Below are 20391 nucleotides of genomic sequence, written 5' to 3'. Positions count from 1 at the left end.
CACTCCAAGTAGGAGTAAAGCAAGGACAAATTTTGGTTGTGTCTCCTTGTACTGTAAGCAGGCAGAGTACTATGCCAATAAAACAGCACATATAAAATAAGAAAAAAAAAATACTATATTTAATTCCAAGAAAATGGGGAAAAAAATCCCACTCAACATTGTACACAATATCACACATGAACTTCTGGACACCTGGTAATCTTACAACCTGGTCTTCTGAACACCTGGAATATCCAATCACCTGTGTTAACTAAGCCACTCACCTGTTGTGAGTGATCTATCCTTGCAGTTAACCTTTTATTTTCATCCATGACCTTTCGGAACTTTGATTGCGCATCAACAAGCAGCCGCCTCATCAACGCCAAATTTGATTTGAGCGAATCTCGCTCGGGTGGATGCGAGATACTTGTGTCATTTTCAGACAATTTTGGCGAGAAAATAAACTGGACTATTTGGTCGTTGAGTGTATCTAGAGACTGGATTGCTGAAAGACAGAAAGAAAATATATTGTTTATAATTTTCTTTAATGTTACGTGAAACAAGACTTTTACTGTACATGCAAACTGTAGTAATTGGAGCATACTGTATATGCTTTTATTAAACTTTATGGGAGAAACTCTAAGTATATTCTTTGATTAAAGGAGATCCGTGATTAAATGAAGTACTTATGTCATTAAATTTCAACAAATCTAAAATATAATTACTTCATTATACATATATAAAAACCTGTAATGTACAGTATAGAGAAAAGCATATTGTGCCTTTCCGATACCGTTCAGATATTCTACCGACTGAGCTATGAGGCAAAGTGGTACATACACTAGGGTATCCAAACAGTAATAAAAAAAAAAGTCTTGGGTTCAAATCCTGATGGGGACACTGTGTTTTTCTCTAAAATTAATTATCAGAAGTATGATCACTGTAGTTTTTAAAAAATCATTTGCAAAGAATAATCGCAATATTGATAGACAGAATAGAAACTGCTTTATGTTGTAAAACCCTAATGTTTATAATAAATTTATGTTTAAACAATAATAATAACCAAACACAAATGTTAAGTTAATTGTGCTTAATCCAACAGAATATAAAACAGTCTTTAATGAGGAAGTATTAATTTAGCAAAAGAAAAGGAAAACAAAAAGTACACAAAGCTAATCTTTCACAATAGAACTTTTTTTTACAGGAAATTTTCACTTAAGATTTCTTTGTTTAATATAGAAATGAAAGTACAGTACGGTGATCATTTTTGCTGTTTACCATTATTCTATTACAATGGACTTTACACCTGTAGGTATAATGCTCAACTTTGCATTTGGGCCACCCCTGTTTTTCAAGTGGTATAGCCAGAACAACCCCTTTTTCAAAAGTGGTTATTATCTTGGTACAAGTAGCATTTAATAATTTAAAGACCTGTCAACCCGTACGCATTCGCCGTAAGTCTTACACATTCCAATTAAATCTTACGGTCTTATGTAAACACCGGCAAAACTTACTCTTATCCTAAAATTTGAGTAAACTTTGTTTCTTTTTCAATTTGTAATGAATTTTACTATAACAAACATCTATAATCATAACATTCTACCTCCATGTTTCAATAACTACTATATCCGAGATCATTATAAACTCACTAGTATCGACTAGATATGCCATTTAAGCCAAATGGGCCTTAATCCCCTAGACCCCAATCGGGAACCCTTGACGGCCACTGGCCCCCACCCCTTGTTCGTGCTTTCGGCACTCATTATGTGCCACCTGATCTTACTCTTTATAAAATTTCTCAAGGTTGACAGGTATGAATTAATTCTCATGCTTTAAATATATTTTAACCAAAACTGATTAAAACATGAGCAAATTACAATTTTTTCCAATATTTCTAGAAACTCAAACTTAAAAATTTGGAATTCAATATAGATGTACAGTAGGCCTAATTGAAATAACCATATTTGCATATACAGTAGTATGAGAAACATTCAAATGGAAGGAGTAAAATAAAATAAAAATACAAATGATGAAAACTGTTCAACCATAGTGTCCCAATAAATACCCACTCACTACAATAATATAGTGGGAGAATTAGAAGTTACCTCTTATATATATATATAAGGGAGCTTTTCAATTTGTTTGACGGTGCAAGGCTAGAACGGAATCACTCATGCGTGATCGTCCTACGTTCTCTGCATACATAGATTTGGTCAAATTGTGTCTTAGAATCCACGCAAGAGAACTTAACGTTCTCGCATACGCAGATGACTTTTAGTGACACCATTACGTTCTACGTCCTACCGTCATGCAATCGAAAGCTTCCTAATATGATTGTCCATTGAGCGTTTAGCCGAGAGGTTATGTTCCTGCTACTTGTGCTGAAAACCCTGGTTCAGACCAGGCCAGTGTCGGATTTTAAATTGCTCTGCCCCTTGAATAACCCTTGCATGAAAGTTACATGGAATAAGGACAATGTATACGGCACTGACGCTGTGCTGCAGCTGCTGTGGGTTTCCCTGAGCCCAACCAAAATTTCCAATCCCTTATATTTCGAACTGTACAGAAAAAGAAAAATTTATTATTTTTAATTTATTTATGATAAAATTTAATAAAATAAAATATATATTCACCTACCAAGGATCAAACGACTATCAAAGGAACGGCTCATTTTTGGACCATCTAATGTACCTTTATGCACGATCTGCAACATGATGTAGCTGGGGTGCTCACAAAAGTAATCACTTTTACCAAATGAAGAGACAAAGAGTTTCACATGAAAACGATCCAATTCTTTCGATTCAAATTGGAGCCAATTCAAAACTCTAACACAGTGGCTTGCATGCTATCCTGAATTAACAGCGAGAACAAGTTACTAAGTGGCTTCCTTGTCTTGCTTTTAAATTACCACCTAAAACCTTGTTGAATTACTCAAGAGAGTTTTATGTTCGCAGCTGACTAGCCTGAGTATACATAAAGTAACATAAGGCTATGAAAATGAACAAAGCATGCGAAAATAAACATTCATTGCTATTAAGGACAGCATAATAATCTGAATAAAAAACAAATGTTGTCCAAATATTGATATGAGTTGTACTACAATAAACAGAAGCAAAAGCAGCACTTTAAGTATCACAAGCTTTCGTCCTTATTATCACAAGCTTTCGTACATAGAACAAACCCTCAGGTGAACTGCAACTAATTAAACACTTTGTGCATTAGAAATTGATGTTAAAAAAACTTCAAGTGTTCTGTTTTACTTTCAGGTACTCATGTAATTGCCAACAAAGATTAAACAAGTCAAAATTTAATGTAAATCCACAACTAATTCCTTTATTTTTCTTTCCGACTTCCCCAAATAAAAATTCAAATTGTCGATATTCAATTTTTGGAAGTGAAAATACAGAAATTTTCGTGTCTCAGGAAAGTATTTCAAACATTTTATCCAAAAATGTCCTGTTCACAATGCTATGTTTGAGTCGGTAGCAATTTTCCGCCAAATGCTAAGTTCAGAACATTAATGACCTCAAAATCTACGAAGTTATAACATCATTTGCCAAACATTTTTTAAAACATATGTTGTCAAATACACAAAAACAGGTTTATGACGACTGGAGCAAAAGATAAAACTTTAAAGGAAATAAAAATGCTTGTATCCGGCTTTAAAATATGCCACTGCACTCCTTCTGGAGTTGATGAATGATGATATTGCAAATGACATAAAGTACGACATTCAGTACAAATGCTATTACACTTGTTGTGCATCTGAAGTAATTTCGACAGCTGAGCGATTTTCACAGCAGAGAGTACAGTGGTAAAGCAATAACTGAATGTTTCTTCAACTCCTTTTCCAGATATAATTGGGAAATATGAATTTATAGATGTTTAATAAGCATGGATTTAAAACTTAACTTCCTCTTATAGAATTAATTGACGCCCAAGGCAACAGAGTTCAAAATATGCAATGTTATTCATTATACAAGACTGTTTACAATCTTGGAAAATGAAACAAACACATCAAGATGTGCACCAAGAAACAAAAACCACAACCTGAAACATTAAACTTAATGATATTCTGGAAAAAGCTTACACAAATATTGTCACTTGAGAGTACTGGAGATCTTTCCTCTCTATCATTCGTATCAATTGTACACGCTTTAATATGGATTATAAGTCTTGAAAATCATAGACATCCAACTTAATTAAATATAATTTACCAGACTGAAATATCTTCTCATTCCAATTTGCAGGCATAAAAACCATAACCTTACGCAAAAATCAGACAGTCACGTTGAATTTGACCTCATAGACCTTGTATGATCTACAGTATCACCAAGGAACGAACAAAATGCGATAATAGAAGTAAATTCAAATTTTGAAAAAAACCAGCTTGATTATCTGTCCTCCACCAGTGCTGCTATATCTTTGTATTGTTGATAATGCCATTTATTTCCTTAGCTCTCTTCCCTTCAAGATCTTTATTCAAGCAATAATTTTGCATAAAAAAGACAATCCGTCATAAAATTGACAACCCTGTTGATGTTATTGATTGGTGATATGAATATCACCACATTCACAATAAGGGTTGGTAGACATTTCCAAGTGTAAATCCACACCAAATAGAGAACAAAACTGCAGGTATTTCTGTGCAGAAAAACCATGTACACTGAAACCAATAGTTGGCACAAGTTAGTTTAAATGATACAGTAATTACCATATCACATTATGTCTTGCATTATCGAAAAAACTGTAAATGCATGAACTATGAATCCAAAACCAAGACCAGAATAGAAGTAACTGTTCTCAGAAACAATTTTGAAAAGATTTCCGAGATTAAGTAACATACTAAGTGGTTACTTCGGCAACTGAAGAGCTTATCAAACACAATGGTAATTATTTGCTGTCTTTTCCCGCTGTGTGGGTGTAAATTCTCTTGTGCGAAGACAATAAACTTCAACATTGACATTTAAAACAATCCTCCGTGCATATTTTCTGCAAATGAGGAGGTAATACTATAATTACCTACTGTACTGTAAGTATCCTTGAAAATATTTTAGGTCAGTAAATTTCATAATTATCATCTATTAGGTCATAATGTACAATGTTGAGATATCTCATCACCTGTCTGTATCTTCAGAAAGTAATTTCTGTTTTCGAAAACATTTGTCTTACTACCAATATGTATATATTCCACTTTCACATAGGCCTATTTATTATTATTATTTTGAATAGTGCTGTTTTATTAGTTGATGCATAACATAGATTTTTAAAAATTTGACTTTCCAACATGTTTTGGCTGTTCTCCGATACACGATTTGGGAGGAATGGCAGGTTTGGCTTGTCTTCACCACACTTAGTGCATTCAGTCTATCTCACTCATCCTGCATTTTTATTATACTTGTTTTTTTCTTAAAATTGTTTAGCTCTACATGGAATTGAAAACTCTGGCTGGACAACAGCTGACAAGTATCTGTTATTATAGGCAAAGTTAAAGTAACAGTATACTGCTGTATATACACAATTAACTGACAATCACAGAATAGCACTTTAACAATCTAACAACATCGTAAACTATTATAGTGCCATGACTTCTGTAAAAAATACTGTACTTAGAAAAAAAAGAAATGAATGTATTCATTTAGAAAACTGACTATGATAGTTTCCAGATGAAAAGAAAGATTTACAGTAATAAAACAGAACTACTCTCTGAAAACTTTTTATTCAATATCCATCACTTACTTTCTTCTATTTAAATTGTTAATTACATTTAAAATAATGAAAAAATGGGTCATGTGAAGATTGTAAAACAAAGGACCACAAAAAAAAAAAATGCCACTGTCTTGCGCATAATAATATCTACAATTTGCTAAGGAAATTGATTGGAAGTGCTTTAAACTGACAAGTTGAAAAAGTCGAAGCCTAGTGTACCTTAGTCAGTTAGCAGTCGCAATATACGTTCTACCGAGTACTACAGTACACCCCGTGGAAATTAACTACAGCAGTTCTTAACACTTAACGAAAGTTAAAGTGCAAAATTCCCTACTGTTCATGCGGTTAACATGTATAGTCACATGCTAAAATTGGCATGTCTATCAAATTCATTGAAACACACTACTTTGAATAAACGCTATCTTGAACGTCATGAAAAATACTGTAAGAGCTCACCTTCTTCCACTAATAAATATCCCCACCTCCCACCCCACCCCCAACGAAATGAAAGTGAATAAAACTATGGTAGCTACAGCATTATTAGTACCATTATATCACTAATGTTTTTTTTTCTAGAATTAAATTACTGTATGCTACCTGAGGATCTAAGCTAAAGTTGCAGGGTATGTCTGAGATGTGTATAAGAGACAGGTATTTCACCTTGTTGATAATAACTATAGATCCCTTTTGATGTTTACATTAGCCAGCCGCGCTATACCAAGCAATTGAAAACTTCGTTTAAGCGACGCTAGTAGTGGCTAGGAGGTTTGTCCATTGGGCAATGGACGTTAACAGCAATAATTGTAGCCTATAACAAGTCGGCCTTAGAGTTGGAGGAAAAGAACGCATTTTTTTTTCCGATATATTCAGCCCATTCGACTGTCTTAAAAATATTTTTAAGGAACTATAATGTTTACCAAATTTGTTGTAATGATTATTTGCCTAGTAATATACCATTTAAAAAAAAAAAAAAAAAAAAAAAAAAAAAAAACAATCGAAATTCCAAATGGTCCTTGAGACAAAAAAAAAAAGGGCAGAATGCAGTATGGCACTGTAATATGAGTATGGCTTCATCTGTTTTTACAGTTTACTACTAGGTATTGATATCATATAATCTTGGTAATTTTAGAATCTAGAATTGTTTACTTCATTTTACAACAGATAATCAATATTACGAGGAAGTCACAAGATATACTGTAACAAACCAACCAAACGATAATGATTAATAAAGCAAGTTATGCAGCAAGCCATTTTAAGAGAATGAGAATCTGTTAATAAAAAATAAAACAAAAAACAAAAAAAAAACCAGTAGAGAAATGGTAGTAAAGTAGATAAGAATGGCATGAAATTAAGACAGAGAGGAAACGATGGACCTGAGAAGTTCTGAAGTTTTGTGGGCTTTTTAAAAATGAGCGCCAGTTGAAGGAGAGGAGCAGTGGTTATACAGAGCTTGACCAACTAAATTCTTGGTATTGGGAAAGCAGTGATGCTAATCAATGCCACCAAGAGGTAGCGGGGGAAAGGGCCCTCAATAGTGGCATGGGTCCCTTAATAATTGGCCTCCACCCACCAAAAAAAATGTTTGCGCCTTCCCCAACCCTTGCCTCTGTTACAGTTTCCCCTTTTAGTGAACCTGAGGCTAATGATTACAGACCTCAAACGAGATTCACTATTAAATTTACTTATTTTTATATATTACTGTATGAACAACTTTAACGATATTATACTTAATATAATCTATTATTATGAAAACACTTAGAAAAACAAACTACTACTAAAACGTTCTCAAATACACGTCAATGACCTGAATGGTAATACTGTAGTTTTTACTGACTTTTTAGTATCATACTCAACAGAAAGACAGGCATTTTAAGCAATTTTAAAATTCAACATTTTGCAAATACACATTATAAATTGACCTCTTAAGAAATGGAATGGTCTAATGACACATGTATCATGAACTTGCAATCCAAAGTTCGTCATATTAATAATTGTACTATAGAGGGGGCATTATTAATGAACAGTTTAATGTTCTTGAGAATAAATAAATCTGTTGCAATACTGTAAAGTTAAATCTACAGTACTTCCAAAACATGTTACTTTGTTTTGCACTCATTAATCATTTTCTTTATTATGTTTGAATTTCTTTTTATTTTTGGTGAAAATGCGTTGATTTGTGTCAATTTTGTTTCAATAATTATTGTTAATTGTATTGTACACTGTAAATTCAGGTATGTCAACTGTGCTGCTAACTGTTTTTGTATAGTGTTTATACCTGAATAAACAAATAAATAAATAATAACTGAATTCCAGTTATTTTCACTATCAGGTTTATATGGTAGGTTATCTTTATTGCAGAGTTAAACTTGACACTATGAAAAATACACAAATTACTATAGACAAAACGCTCTATAAAAATTTCCCGTAATGGGAAGGTGCTTCAATTTCGCAAGATCTAAAAAGAATGAGGGAGTTGCATGGTTGCGGGACTGCTTGTGCTTGGTGCCAGGAGTCGAGTGTTCTATTATTTTTCGAGGTGTGAGAAAGAATAGGCAATTAGTCGGTTAATCCAGATAAGTATTTACGAAGTAGAGTCCACAATCACAGTCATCCTGATACATCATTTTCCATAAATTAGTTAACAGCAAATCAAATTTTTGGGAGTCATTCAAGAAGAAATTTACTCTATAAAGAATATAAGTTGGCATTTTCCAAATTTTATAATTATATGTGAAGAACATTGTAACTTGTCAGGTGTGTTTTGAAGTACAACAATTCATAAGCCAATCTGAAGTGAGTTTTGTTGCCAAAAAGGAGGGATAATGGCAGTTTAAGTTAAACTTTCTATCTTCACATCAAATTTAACATATACAAAATAATTATTTTTGTCATTTCAATTCATTTGAACTAGATCTTTATCCAATTGTCATTAATAATGCATGACAATTCTGTAATGTATTTTCCTTCTGAAGTCAGACTAAATTGCTTAAAATGTTTGAAATTTAAATTTTAAGTGATTCATATTAAATTGATTTTTTTTAAACATGATTGTTAACATTATTTCGGAAGATCTTCTGCTTTGTTTATAATTTAGCAATGGTTCTGCCAACAGCATGTGGATGGAGAAAATTTATAACATTTTATATTAATATTTAAAAATGCGCATGTTTGAGGTAAAACAAAATAATATAAGATGGTGGCATGTTCTCTAAATAAAGTACAAGGCCAATTAAAATTAATTGTTAGATTCATGTCTGAGATTTGAAATTATTTTCTGGTGAGGGCATTTACTATATACTAATAGTAAACAGGCTGCTAAATAATAAAAATATTTTTCTTATAAAAGATAAGTAAAATGAATCTTTGTAATGTATTTCTGCCATTTATGTTCCCACTTCTTCTTAGGCTTGACATCATTCTTGGGAAAATGAATGTTTTTTATTTTTAAATAGCAAATACAGTAGAAACCTTCATTTACGAACCCCGATTTAATGAATTCCCGATTTTACGAACGTAAAATAAAGGTGTTGACATCATAAAAATTTAAGTGATATATTAAAAAAAAAAATCTGCTCATATTTTAACTGTTATTAGCATGCATACAACACAACACACCATACTATACAGTACTATATAATTCTCAAGTGAAGGAGGCCCTCTAACAGGCCTCTTCAAAGTCAGTGTTTTTTATGGCTTCACACATGTGCATGCGACAAATTTTACTTCTCTTTCAAACATCGCTTTCAGCTTTAAAATTCAACATAGTGCTTGATTGTTTTATTGAATGATCAATATATATAATAAACAAGTATCTATGGAAGTTGTGTTGGAGTAAAACCCACAATCTAGGTATTTAAAAAGGTAAAAATGTCCGATAAAAACAAATTTGTGTAGGGCCTAGAGTGGGATCAGAATACTTAGAAGCTGCCTACTGTAGGCCTAGGCCCCCTCAGACTTAGCTGTGTAGGCCTGTAGGCCTAGTTTATGCCAGTGTAAGTAATACCAGTGCAAATATATAGGAATTTGGGTCAACCCTGATTTTACGAATACCTGCACTTATGAACGGTTCTGGGCCCGTGCCGTACGTAAATGAGGGGTTCTACTGTAGTGAATTTTTTCATGAGGCTCCAAAATCTGATAAGGGCGGGGACATGAAGCTTTCAATTAAGTTTATTTGGCCTAATAAAAGCCTTGTCTAATAACATCTATCTTTAGTTATTATGCACTTTTATAAATTAATATTATTAATGCAATTCCTGTTTGTGTTGTATCTGAAGAAACACAACAGCATAAAAGTTTGTGTTGTGGTTCACTACAGAACAACAATTTTTTACAAGTTCGCTGTGTGATCAAGTGCAAAACGTCCCCACTTCCACCATATAACAGCATAACATTATTAAGTTAAAAACATTAAAATATAAATAAATAAAAACCTGCACATTTTTTTTACTGTCTCAATGCCCATAATCATGATTGAATACCAATTATTACTTCATATATTTAGTCTTTCTTTCAAGTATTATATTTGAAATATTACTGCGATTAGTCATATCTGTGAACAATAGAATCTTAATGTGATTGAAATGGACATTTAATCAAGGTATATAAAAAAAATTAAATAATATGCTTTTTAAAACAGCAGTCTTTTAAAAATATTTTAAATGTTTAGTACAATACCAAATTTTTTTAAATTATTTACTTTTATGGTTACATTATGTGCAAATTTTAATATGGCTCCAATAAATAAGGCGACTGACTGACAAAACACATTCTTGGTGTAATACAGTAGCAGTTAATCATTGAGCGATTAACAAGATAAATCCCTCTGTAATCACACAGTGATTAAAATAGATTAAATCCAAGAGTCTTTTCCCAGCAAAGCCAACCAGCTTGGACATTCACACATGAACGCACACAGCCCACTCTGAAGTAGTCATGCGGAATTGTGTTACTCAACATGGGGTGGTTCACGGTAGATTCTATGCAAACATTCCTTTCATATTGTTCACAAGGTAAATTTATAACCTGTGATCAGTTTACACTTCATGTACATTCGCGGAGTTTATTAGGGAGAATGAAAACCAAGTTTAGCAGAAAAAGAGTGCATAAACAAAATATTTTAAAAATAGAACGTCAGCAAAACCTTCGATTGTAAGATTACGAATGCAACTTTTTAATTGCATTACAGTAAGATTCATGAGAACCTAAGCCGAAAACATTTAGATTTTTAAAAGTGTGTCCATACTGTACATTCATTGAGATGTGTGGTGGTGCATTTGGACAGCTGCCGTAAAAATACGGTATCAGTAAAAATAAGTTATTAATAAATCTTGCTTCAAGTAAAATATTATTTGACAAATTATTTTAACAGTTCCTGTATGGAAAAACAACATATGACACCACTTCCTATTGGTAGGTTATCCTATCGGTAGGTTACCTACACGGAACAAAATATTTCACAGAATCTAAATTACAGAAAATAATGTTTCTCATACTGTAGAAGATTTACCAGCAAAATACTGTAGTTCTTACTTTGATACTATTCAACATTTTAATCTATAGTAATATTTCCACTAACACAAAACAGAGCCCATCCTATTACTACTTTACTATAGAAGGCCTATAGAAGGTATAGATCACAATATTTATCTTGATCTTTTTCATGGGTAGGCAAAGTGCGGCAATTTTTGTTGTGACCCAAGACAAACCTATGTACGTGCGGACCGCTTACCATCTTTGGCTAGAAAAAGGATAGTTTTTATGGTCCAACACTTGAATAATATGTCAAAAACAATATTAGAATTGAATATAAAAACAGTATAATTATGCAATGAACAGTATAAATTTTGTTCGCCAATGTTTGGTCAAAATTCACTTTGGCCCTCCAACCCATTTGTATACCTCCCCCTGATTTATATTTTCACTGTGATAATATCCAGATATGCAAATTGTTCAGAACCACACTGTAGGCTACCTGGTGTAATTGAATATTATATTACATCATTTTTTGAAAACTATTATTCATTCCTAAAGTTAAAGGGGAGAGAGACATTACTGCAGAGACAACCAATATTCAACTGTCTTGATTTTTGTATAGGACTGTGTAATTCCAGCATTATTATGTCCCACTATCCCATCCATAAAGTACTTAATCGACCTACATTTTGATAAATTTGTGAATATTCTAAAGCGCTTAATAAAATCATCAATATTAATCACTGATAAATTGTTAAGGAGTCTCATCATTCATAATTACCCAAAATGCTTTTTTTTCTGTGAAAATTTACATCTGCATAATCTTATCATACAGTAGAAAATATTGAAAATATGGTTGTATAATCTAAAGAAAATCCCAATTCCCTCCATATGGTACTGTCCCAATTTCTATTCAGGGTTTAAACTTACTGAGAAGAGTGACTTGACCTATACCGTGACCCTTTCTAAAATTTTTCCTTATATCTAGAGACATGGTTTTCATCTTTCCCATGATTTTTTCTTGTTCCAATTCCCAAGGTTTCTTCCTTCTCCAAGGAATCAGAAACTATATTTGATTATAAAAGCTAAAAGTTTAACACAAACCTAATTCCATGTAGTTGAACCCGTACTCTGAATTCATCCAATCCTCAGTCAGCCAAACTCTACGAACAGAGATCATTGCGACTTAAAAAACAAACGTACAACAATAATAGTATACAGGTATATCCACAAAAGGTTCAAAAACTCGTCCAAAGAAACTTCTATAATTCCAAAGCAGTGATAATGTTAATGCTATGGTGGATTTCAGGGGCTAAGTATTTCAAGACCAAGCACAGCTATTAAGGATGTCTCGTAGCCATCTATTGTGGCACTATCAGGTGTACAACAGGTATACATGCCATTTTACATGACACTTTAGACTTCTGACAGATGGTTATCTCTCATTCGTTGTAATCTAAATAAACTGGTACTATGCACTATGATCACTCGATTACCACCTTATAGGTTAGCAGTGCTTCTCAATCACTCCAACTGAAGTCATATTATAAACCAGGATGTGAGGTGGGTCGTTGTAAATGATCCAAACAAGTATAAACAATGCACGAACAAGGTAATACGCTGACAGTCAAAGTCACAAATTCTTTCATACAAGCAGCATTGCTATGGTTTTCGATTGCATCCACCTGACCAATCAGCTTCATTGTTGAAAACAATACTTTACCAGTGTTGTGGTAGGGAAAACAATTAAGACCTACATGGATGGTTTCATGGGATCAGTTCCTGTCCAAATCCACACCTAATCCTTGAAGGCCCATTTTTTGTGGTGGCAATCAAAGGAAGTGATTAGAAGGAACTGATCATTATTAAGGTTGACTGACTTAGTTTTACATTAAATATTAAACTTATATCATCTTAATGACCTTAACCTTTCAGTTATCAATATAATCCACTAAAAACATCTGTTATAAGTACTACAAGGACAAAAAAGCATAAAACCTTTATTGACAAAATATGGCTATTTATTTTAGAACTTTGATGTGATAATATATTGAAATCACGTATTAAGATTACTGAATAGAGAACACATGATCTCTTGAACTGAATTTAAGACAGAAAAAAAATGATTTGTTTATATTTATTCATCAAGTGACTTGCCAAAATCCAGGATTAAGATTAAGGATTAAGTGTTTTATTTATTAACTCCCAATTCTCTAAAACAATACAATCGAAAATATAATTTGAATTGAAAAATGATATTTGGGAAAAAATCATTGAGTTTACCTTACATTCCAGTATTTTAAATTCTTTGTAATTAACTAAACAAATTTTTATTCACTTGCAATATTACTTTATCATGTTTTTGGTTTAATCCCTAATTAAGTAAATAATTTTAATGTATATTTACTGTATTTGGTTTTTATTGCAATCTGTGTACTTTAGAGTAGATTACGTAATTCTCTTTCGAATGCACCACAACTCTGTGAGTGCCACGGATACAAAAGTGTATATTCAATAAAGATTATTATTATAACTTATAAGTCAGAGTAATAGTAATTATTTTTAATTTTTTTTTTTTTGCACTCAAAAATCAAATGCAACAAATGCGCATGTACACTGAATTATTTAGAATAAATTTAGTTAAAAGTCTTATTAAAGTTACTACAGTTTTTATTATTTATCATTTAGTTTTTGGCATTAAAAAAAAACCTTTTAAAAAAATATGTTTTCATATTTTATTATTATTTAGTCAATTGTGGCCATGTAGAAAAAAAACCCACTAGGTTGTACAGTACAAAGAATTCCTGTGTTTAAATAAAGTAGTTATCATTATTATATAGTATTATTATTTAATAGGAAAAAAAAAACCAATGAATAATATAATCATAAATCTTATCGAAGTTGTAATCAGTGCGCCAGCAAGCGCAAGATGTCGTGCCTCATGACTTTGAATAGAAAGATATTATCTATGAAGAATGTTAATTCGCACGACTCGTTCCACTGCCAGATATTTATGTTTTTAACAATTGTATGACAGACATCATGGTGCTAAGTACCACATCGCTTGACTGCACAATTTAGTGCATCTTACCACAAATTATTATGATTGAATCAAAAAAAGTTAATACAAAAAATGAATGAACGACAGAACAATGAAAACTATTCTTTAAAAAAAAAACTATGCTATATATAAATTATCTTTTTTGATGAAAGTTTTGCACAATGAACCATTTTATCCCATTCCAAAAAAATTTTTGTAAAGAATAAAAAAGGAAATGTGTCAGTCAGGCCAAACTAAATTATAGTTATCAAACTAATTTGGGTTTTAGACTAAACGACCCACCCTCATCTTTGGGTCAGGGTTATTTTTGCAAAAACAAACTATAATATCAACAAGCAAATCTAATTAGTTCTGTATAAAATATCATATAGCAAAATAAACGTTCAGTTTTTTAGTAACAATTTATTTTTTTCAATGTAATTCAATTTGTTTAACATTATCAGATTGAAAAATCTACTGTATTTCGGAAATCGAACAAGGTTTTTTTTAAACCAAATTATAATTAATTCAGCAGGAATGATCATTTGGGACCAACAATCCTCCACAGTACAGTAAACCATGTCTCGTTGGGTGACTGGTTTATCCATTTAGACAGGAAGACCATTTTTAAAGTGTGCACAGAAAATAATATTTTTGCACATGTATAGCAGAAATGCAAAAGATATTATTAAATACATACCATAAACCTGATTTTATTTATATGCAAAATATACATTATCGCTTTGAACAATATATGCAATCATACTTTTTTGACATTATTACTTGGTTGATAACGATATCATCAAGAGCAAAGACCATTTGTAAAATCGACATTTGTAACTGGTTAAAAGATCATGTGTTCTGTATTCAGTAATCTTAATACGTGATTTCAATATATTATCACATCAAAGTTCTAAAATAAATAGCCATATTTTGTCAATAAATATTTTATGCTTTTTGTCTGTGTAGTACTTATAACAGATGTTTTTAGTGGATTATATTGATAGGGGAGTCGAGTGGGAAATGCTGGAACCATGTCAGAAAAGAAGACAATCACTAGGTGATAGAACACTGCTTTTTAATAATATTATTATTAAAATAAATGGTAAAATATAGACATAATTTTTTTTAATTTGCTATTGTCAATAAAGTAAAAATATTATGCTGGTTGTGCATTCTCATACTATGCTACTAGATAACTGATTGGTGGTGGTTCCTGCTAAATTCGTTGATTGGGTACCACTTGATTTTGCCGGTGCTACCAAGTGGAATAAGTTAATTTCCAGCCCTGAGTAAACAAGTCTCTTTAGGGAATGGAGAGTTGATCATGTGGAAAGCATGAAACTCTATTAGGGGCTCTTTACGAGGCTTTTGGAATGGAGAGCTGCATTTTTAAATTGAAATTTATATAATTATATTTACTGTATAAATATTATGAGGTATGGGAAGTAGAGAGCTGATCACAGGTTCAACATTTCCCAGACAGATGGTCCATCGTTTCCCTGGCAGTTGTTCCACAGAAACTTGAGGTGAAAAACATTTTAAATACTGTCATACTCAAATACCTAAAATTAGCATTCTCAGACCAGCTCAGTTTCTGTCTTAAACAATTATTCCAATTAAGACTTAAATTTATATTATATATACTCCTTGGCAGGTGGGTCAGGAAGTTCTCAATGGCTGGGCCCGGGCTAAGTTTGCCAACCCACTATGTAGTACCACCCCTCGTGAAGCATAAGTCCTTGGGTGGCGAGATGATCATAAAACTATATATTGTAGTCAAAGCTCAATTACAAGGACAGGAATGGACAGGCAGTCGGAGGCACCATACAGTAAATGTCCTGGAAGCATTTTGGGGAAAAACAATTTAAAAAAAAATATAAATAAACTGTTGGGTTATGTAGTGTACATATAACATTTGGTGCTGAGGCATTTTATCACGATAAGTTTCATGGTCGGAGGCACAAACATGTTTTTCCAGACCTGCGAGAGCATTTGGGAATAAAAATACGATCATTTAGGATTCGGGACATTCTGAAGTAGAGAGAGCATTTCAGGGCTGTAACCAGCATGAGGCAGATGAGTCACACCTATTCTGGATTGTCTATTAGTATTTCATTTTTTCTAAGGTATTTACAGTATTTTACTGACTAGTCCCAGATCCAAACCAGTATTAAGAATAGAACTTGGGTATGTCATTCAGTAATCGCAGGAATTTTATATTTTTTGAGACATACATTTAAAAAAACCCCTTTTTTTTTAATGCCTGAAAATGGCAGAGAATCCATCTCAGAACATCCAAAAACCAATGCACTTCAAGAGGACACCCAAGACAATCCTCCTCCCCAACGTGTGGGCTTGCCTTGGCATACTGTACTTTTCTGTCTGACTACAGCCCTGCATTTGGCACTCTACAGTTTACTTAGATGACTTACTGGATTATAACCAAAGCTACAGGTACAAGATTTTTAGTAGCATTCTTGTTTTGAGAAAATTCCTGTGATTTATGAACATAGTTAAACTTAGGGCTCTATACTGGAATTGAAAGATTAACCACAAAGCCACAGCTCTATTCATTAGTTCATAAGAGCACTTAATATTAATCAACCACCTACCATCTATGAGAAGGATCAGTTCCTCAGGTAGTTCATTCTCTAGGCTAATGGGTGCCTCTTCATCTCCTGAGCAATGTAATTCCATCTTTCCTTAAGTCTTCAATCAGATAAAATACTAAGGAGTAATGATGGTACAGTACTATGAATTTAGCAACAACTCAAAATGTTAATGGCTCATCAAAGCAATTCAAAATCTCTGCGCCTTCGCTGAACCACTCAACCAATCTTGGTTTCCTCGGGCTTAAATCCACGACAGCAAATCAGAAACAAAAGCAAAGTGATACTCACATATTCTACCGTACATTAACGGTTCGCTAATATAAGAATTGCTAACACTCCATCCCACAACAGGCTGAAAAATACCGAAAAATAATATCTGCATGCCCAGATAAAAGAATGGAATATTTTACGCTGGGATGATCTTATCTCTTCTTCAATACAATCCAACAGCTGTTTACTTAGGTACAAACAATACTCATTTATGATTCAATCAACCATTGGGAGAGCAAAAACAAAGGACAAATGCAGAAAATGAAAGAGGTTTTCACTGATATTTTGGATCACTGACAATAAATATTATATTTTTATTTTTGATTATTATTTGTTCACCATCTATTAGCATTATAAAAATAACAAACTATAAATATTATTTCATATAACAGTCAATGGTAAAATGTGGAAATCCCTAAAATTTTGTATTAAATCATTGAATTAGAATAAAAATAATTTGTTAATATCAGATTGTAATAAATGAAATATTGATAATTACTTAATTCATTTGATTAATTGATTGATTGATAGAGTTGCTCATTTCAATATCAGATCAACATCCAATGAGATGTACGTAGATTATTTATATAGGCCGATATGTAAAGAATACAGGAATGAATTATTAACTTATGTATTTGTATTGTAATAAATGAAATATTGATGATTACTTGATTTATTTGATTAACTGATTGATTGACAGAGTTGCTCATTTCAATATCAGATCAACATCCAATGAGATGTACGCAGATTATTTACAGGTATAGGCCGATATGTAAAGAATATAGGAATGAATTATTAACTTATGTATGTATCGCTTGATCGGTTAGGAAAACATTTTCTCATTCAATTTCTTTTTAATTGAAAGCTGCAGCCTTATTTTTAATCTGAGATTAATCAGTGGACTTTTCGGTTTCAACCCTATTTCGTATTCAGATAAATGGACTTATTTATGTCATACCCAAGGAAATATAGTTTATGTTTCTTATTAAGAAAAAGAACACTAAATACAGTATACTAAATATGGATAAAAAAGATTTTACTGCATAATTATTATTTTAGTAACTTTTGGTATATAAAATATATCAAATTATAATTCAAATATAATTTTCAAATTCTTTATCAATTGTGATTTACTGATTATCATGAATAATTAGTAGTATTACTAATCATTTATTTGTCTATTGTACTGCTTTGACAATAGAAATATCAATGTTCTTTTGTTATTTATAACTGGGTCGTCCATCAATATTTTCACAGTTTGCAGTGTTCTTAAAATGTTCACAGTGTGCAATCACCTTGAAGCATGCCGATGTCGTGAATGGTCCTCTGCACACACATTGTTGCCAACCACAAAGAAAAAAACATGAAGCTTCAACAGATGGTCAGCAATGGACCCTGTAACATCCCAGCATGCATTGGTGAAACTAAGTTACTGTGCCTAAGATTAGCTCAAATATGTCAAAACCAGGATATTTTTCATATGACTAGATGTAAAAACATCTCAACTACTCTGACCTCAAAGACCTGATTAGGCTATTAAAAAAATGCCTTTGTATTGCTCAGGCCAAAACAAACCAAAATCTAAAAAATCTAGTCTTCCTTTTTCATGTGGTTGAAGCATGTTTTAAATTTCTTTTGTTGCTTTGAAATTCATGTACAGTGTATGTACTGTATTATCTTGAAAAAAAAAAGCACATGCTATGTTGAAAAGAAGCCCATGGGTTTCTTTTCAATGTTATTTTTTTCAAACCAAAGAGGAGGGTTTCAATTGGAGATGGGCTTCTTCACGAGATTAAGCCCATTGGGCTTCTCCTTGAGGTTTTACCAACACGCAGATTATTTACAGGTATAGGCCGATATGTAAAGAATATAGGAATGAATTATTAACTTATGTATGTATCGCTTGATCGGTTAGGAAAACATTTTCTCATTCAATTTCTTTTTAATTGAAAGCTGCAGCCTTATTTTTAATCTGAGATTAATCAGTGGACTTTTCGGTTTCAACCCTATTTCGTATTCAGATAAATGGACTTATTTATGTCATACCCAAGGAAATATAGTTTATGTTTCTTATTAAGAAAAAGAACACTAAATACAGTATACTAAATATGGATAAAAAAGATTTTACTGCATAATTATTATGTTAGTAACTTTTGGTATATAAAATATATCAAATTAAAATTCAAATATAATTTTCAAATTCTTTATCAATTGTGATTTACTGATTATCATGAATAATTAGTAGTATTACTAATCATTTATTTGTCTATTGTACTGCTTTGACAATAGAAATATCAATGTTCTTTTGTTATTTATAACTGGGTCGTCCATCAATATTTTCACAGTTTGCAGTGTTCTTAAAATGTTCACAGTGTGCAATCACCTTGAAGCATGCCGATGTCGTGAATGGTCCTCTGCACACGCATTGTTGCCAACCACAAAGAAAAAAACATGAAGCTTCAACAGATGGTCAGCAATGGACCCTGTAACATCCCAGCATGCACTGGTGAAACTAAGTTACTATGCCTAAGATTAGCTCAAATATGTCAAAACCAGGATATTTTTCTTATGACTAGATGTAAAAACATCTCCACTACTCTGGCCTCAAAGATCTGATTAGGCTAAACAAAAAAATGCCTTTGTATTGCCCAGGCCAAAACAAACCAAAATCTAAAAAATCTAGTCTTCCTTTTTCATGTGGTTGAAGCATGTTTTAAATTTCTTTTGCTTTGAAATTCATGTACAGTGTATGTACTGTACTATCTCGAAAAAAAAGCACATCCATGTTGAAAAGAAGCCCATGGGTTTCTTTTCAAGGCTATTTTTTTCAAACCAAAGAGGAGGGTTTCAACTGGAGATGGGCTTCTTCACGAGATTAAGCCCATTGGGCTTCTCCTCGAGGTTTTACCCTTAACTTTAGCTGTCATTTTATTAACCAAAATGAAAGAATGACGGTTGGCACTGAAACACTATAATTAGGTCAACAGGTTATTTAGGCCAACAGTAAAAAAAAATGACCAACCCCAATTTCAAATGACTGGTAATGCACAAACACATTTTATATTTGAGGCTTGCCATCCCAAAACTACCACAGGGGCGGATCCAGAGATGTCCAAAAGGGAAGGGGGGGGGGAGATGCGGGCCCGAAAGTTGGGCCGATCGAGACAACACTGTCCTAGTGGGTCCGGGGAATGCCCCCGCAAAATATTTGTGTTCTAGATGCCCGAAAATAATATTGAGGCGTTCCCCCCACCCCCTAAATCTGCCCCTGCACTATACTGTCGCTAAAGTTAAACCGAGTAC

The 20391-nt window shown here is 32.6% G+C and overlaps 1 protein-coding gene across 6 annotated transcripts in view; it reads right to left on the bottom strand.

Annotated features, from left to right (window-relative positions):
* LOC117121370 (kazrin-like) overlaps positions 1-17134 on the bottom strand; it is a 64596-nt gene extending 47462 nt beyond the window's left edge. For 2 of the 6 annotated variants that reach the window (XM_033266546.1, XM_033266549.1), the window contains exons 1-2: positions 16819-16918; positions 264-484 (exon numbers count right to left, since the gene is read on the bottom strand). In XM_033266546.1, the coding sequence (XP_033122437.1) occupies positions 264-484; positions 16819-16903 (306 nt within the window). In that variant the 5' untranslated portion in view covers positions 16904-16918. Of the gene's footprint in view, positions 1-263; positions 485-2616; positions 2708-12267; positions 12756-16818; positions 16936-17106 lie in introns of those variants that run through there. The other 4 variants (XM_033266550.1, XM_033266551.1, XM_033266547.1 and 1 more) reach the window with 4 other exon arrangements.
* Between the last annotated feature and the right edge of the window lie 3257 nt (positions 17135-20391).

Source organism: Anneissia japonica, unplaced genomic scaffold (assembly GCF_011630105.1).
Source record: "Anneissia japonica isolate Jap-2015-1 unplaced genomic scaffold, ASM1163010v1 scaffold21_len1647178_cov195, whole genome shotgun sequence".
Lineage (NCBI taxonomy): Eukaryota > Metazoa > Echinodermata > Crinoidea > Comatulida > Comatulidae > Anneissia > Anneissia japonica.
The sequence above is the reverse complement of the archived record's forward strand: the minus strand, read 5'-3'. Positions and strand labels throughout refer to the sequence as shown.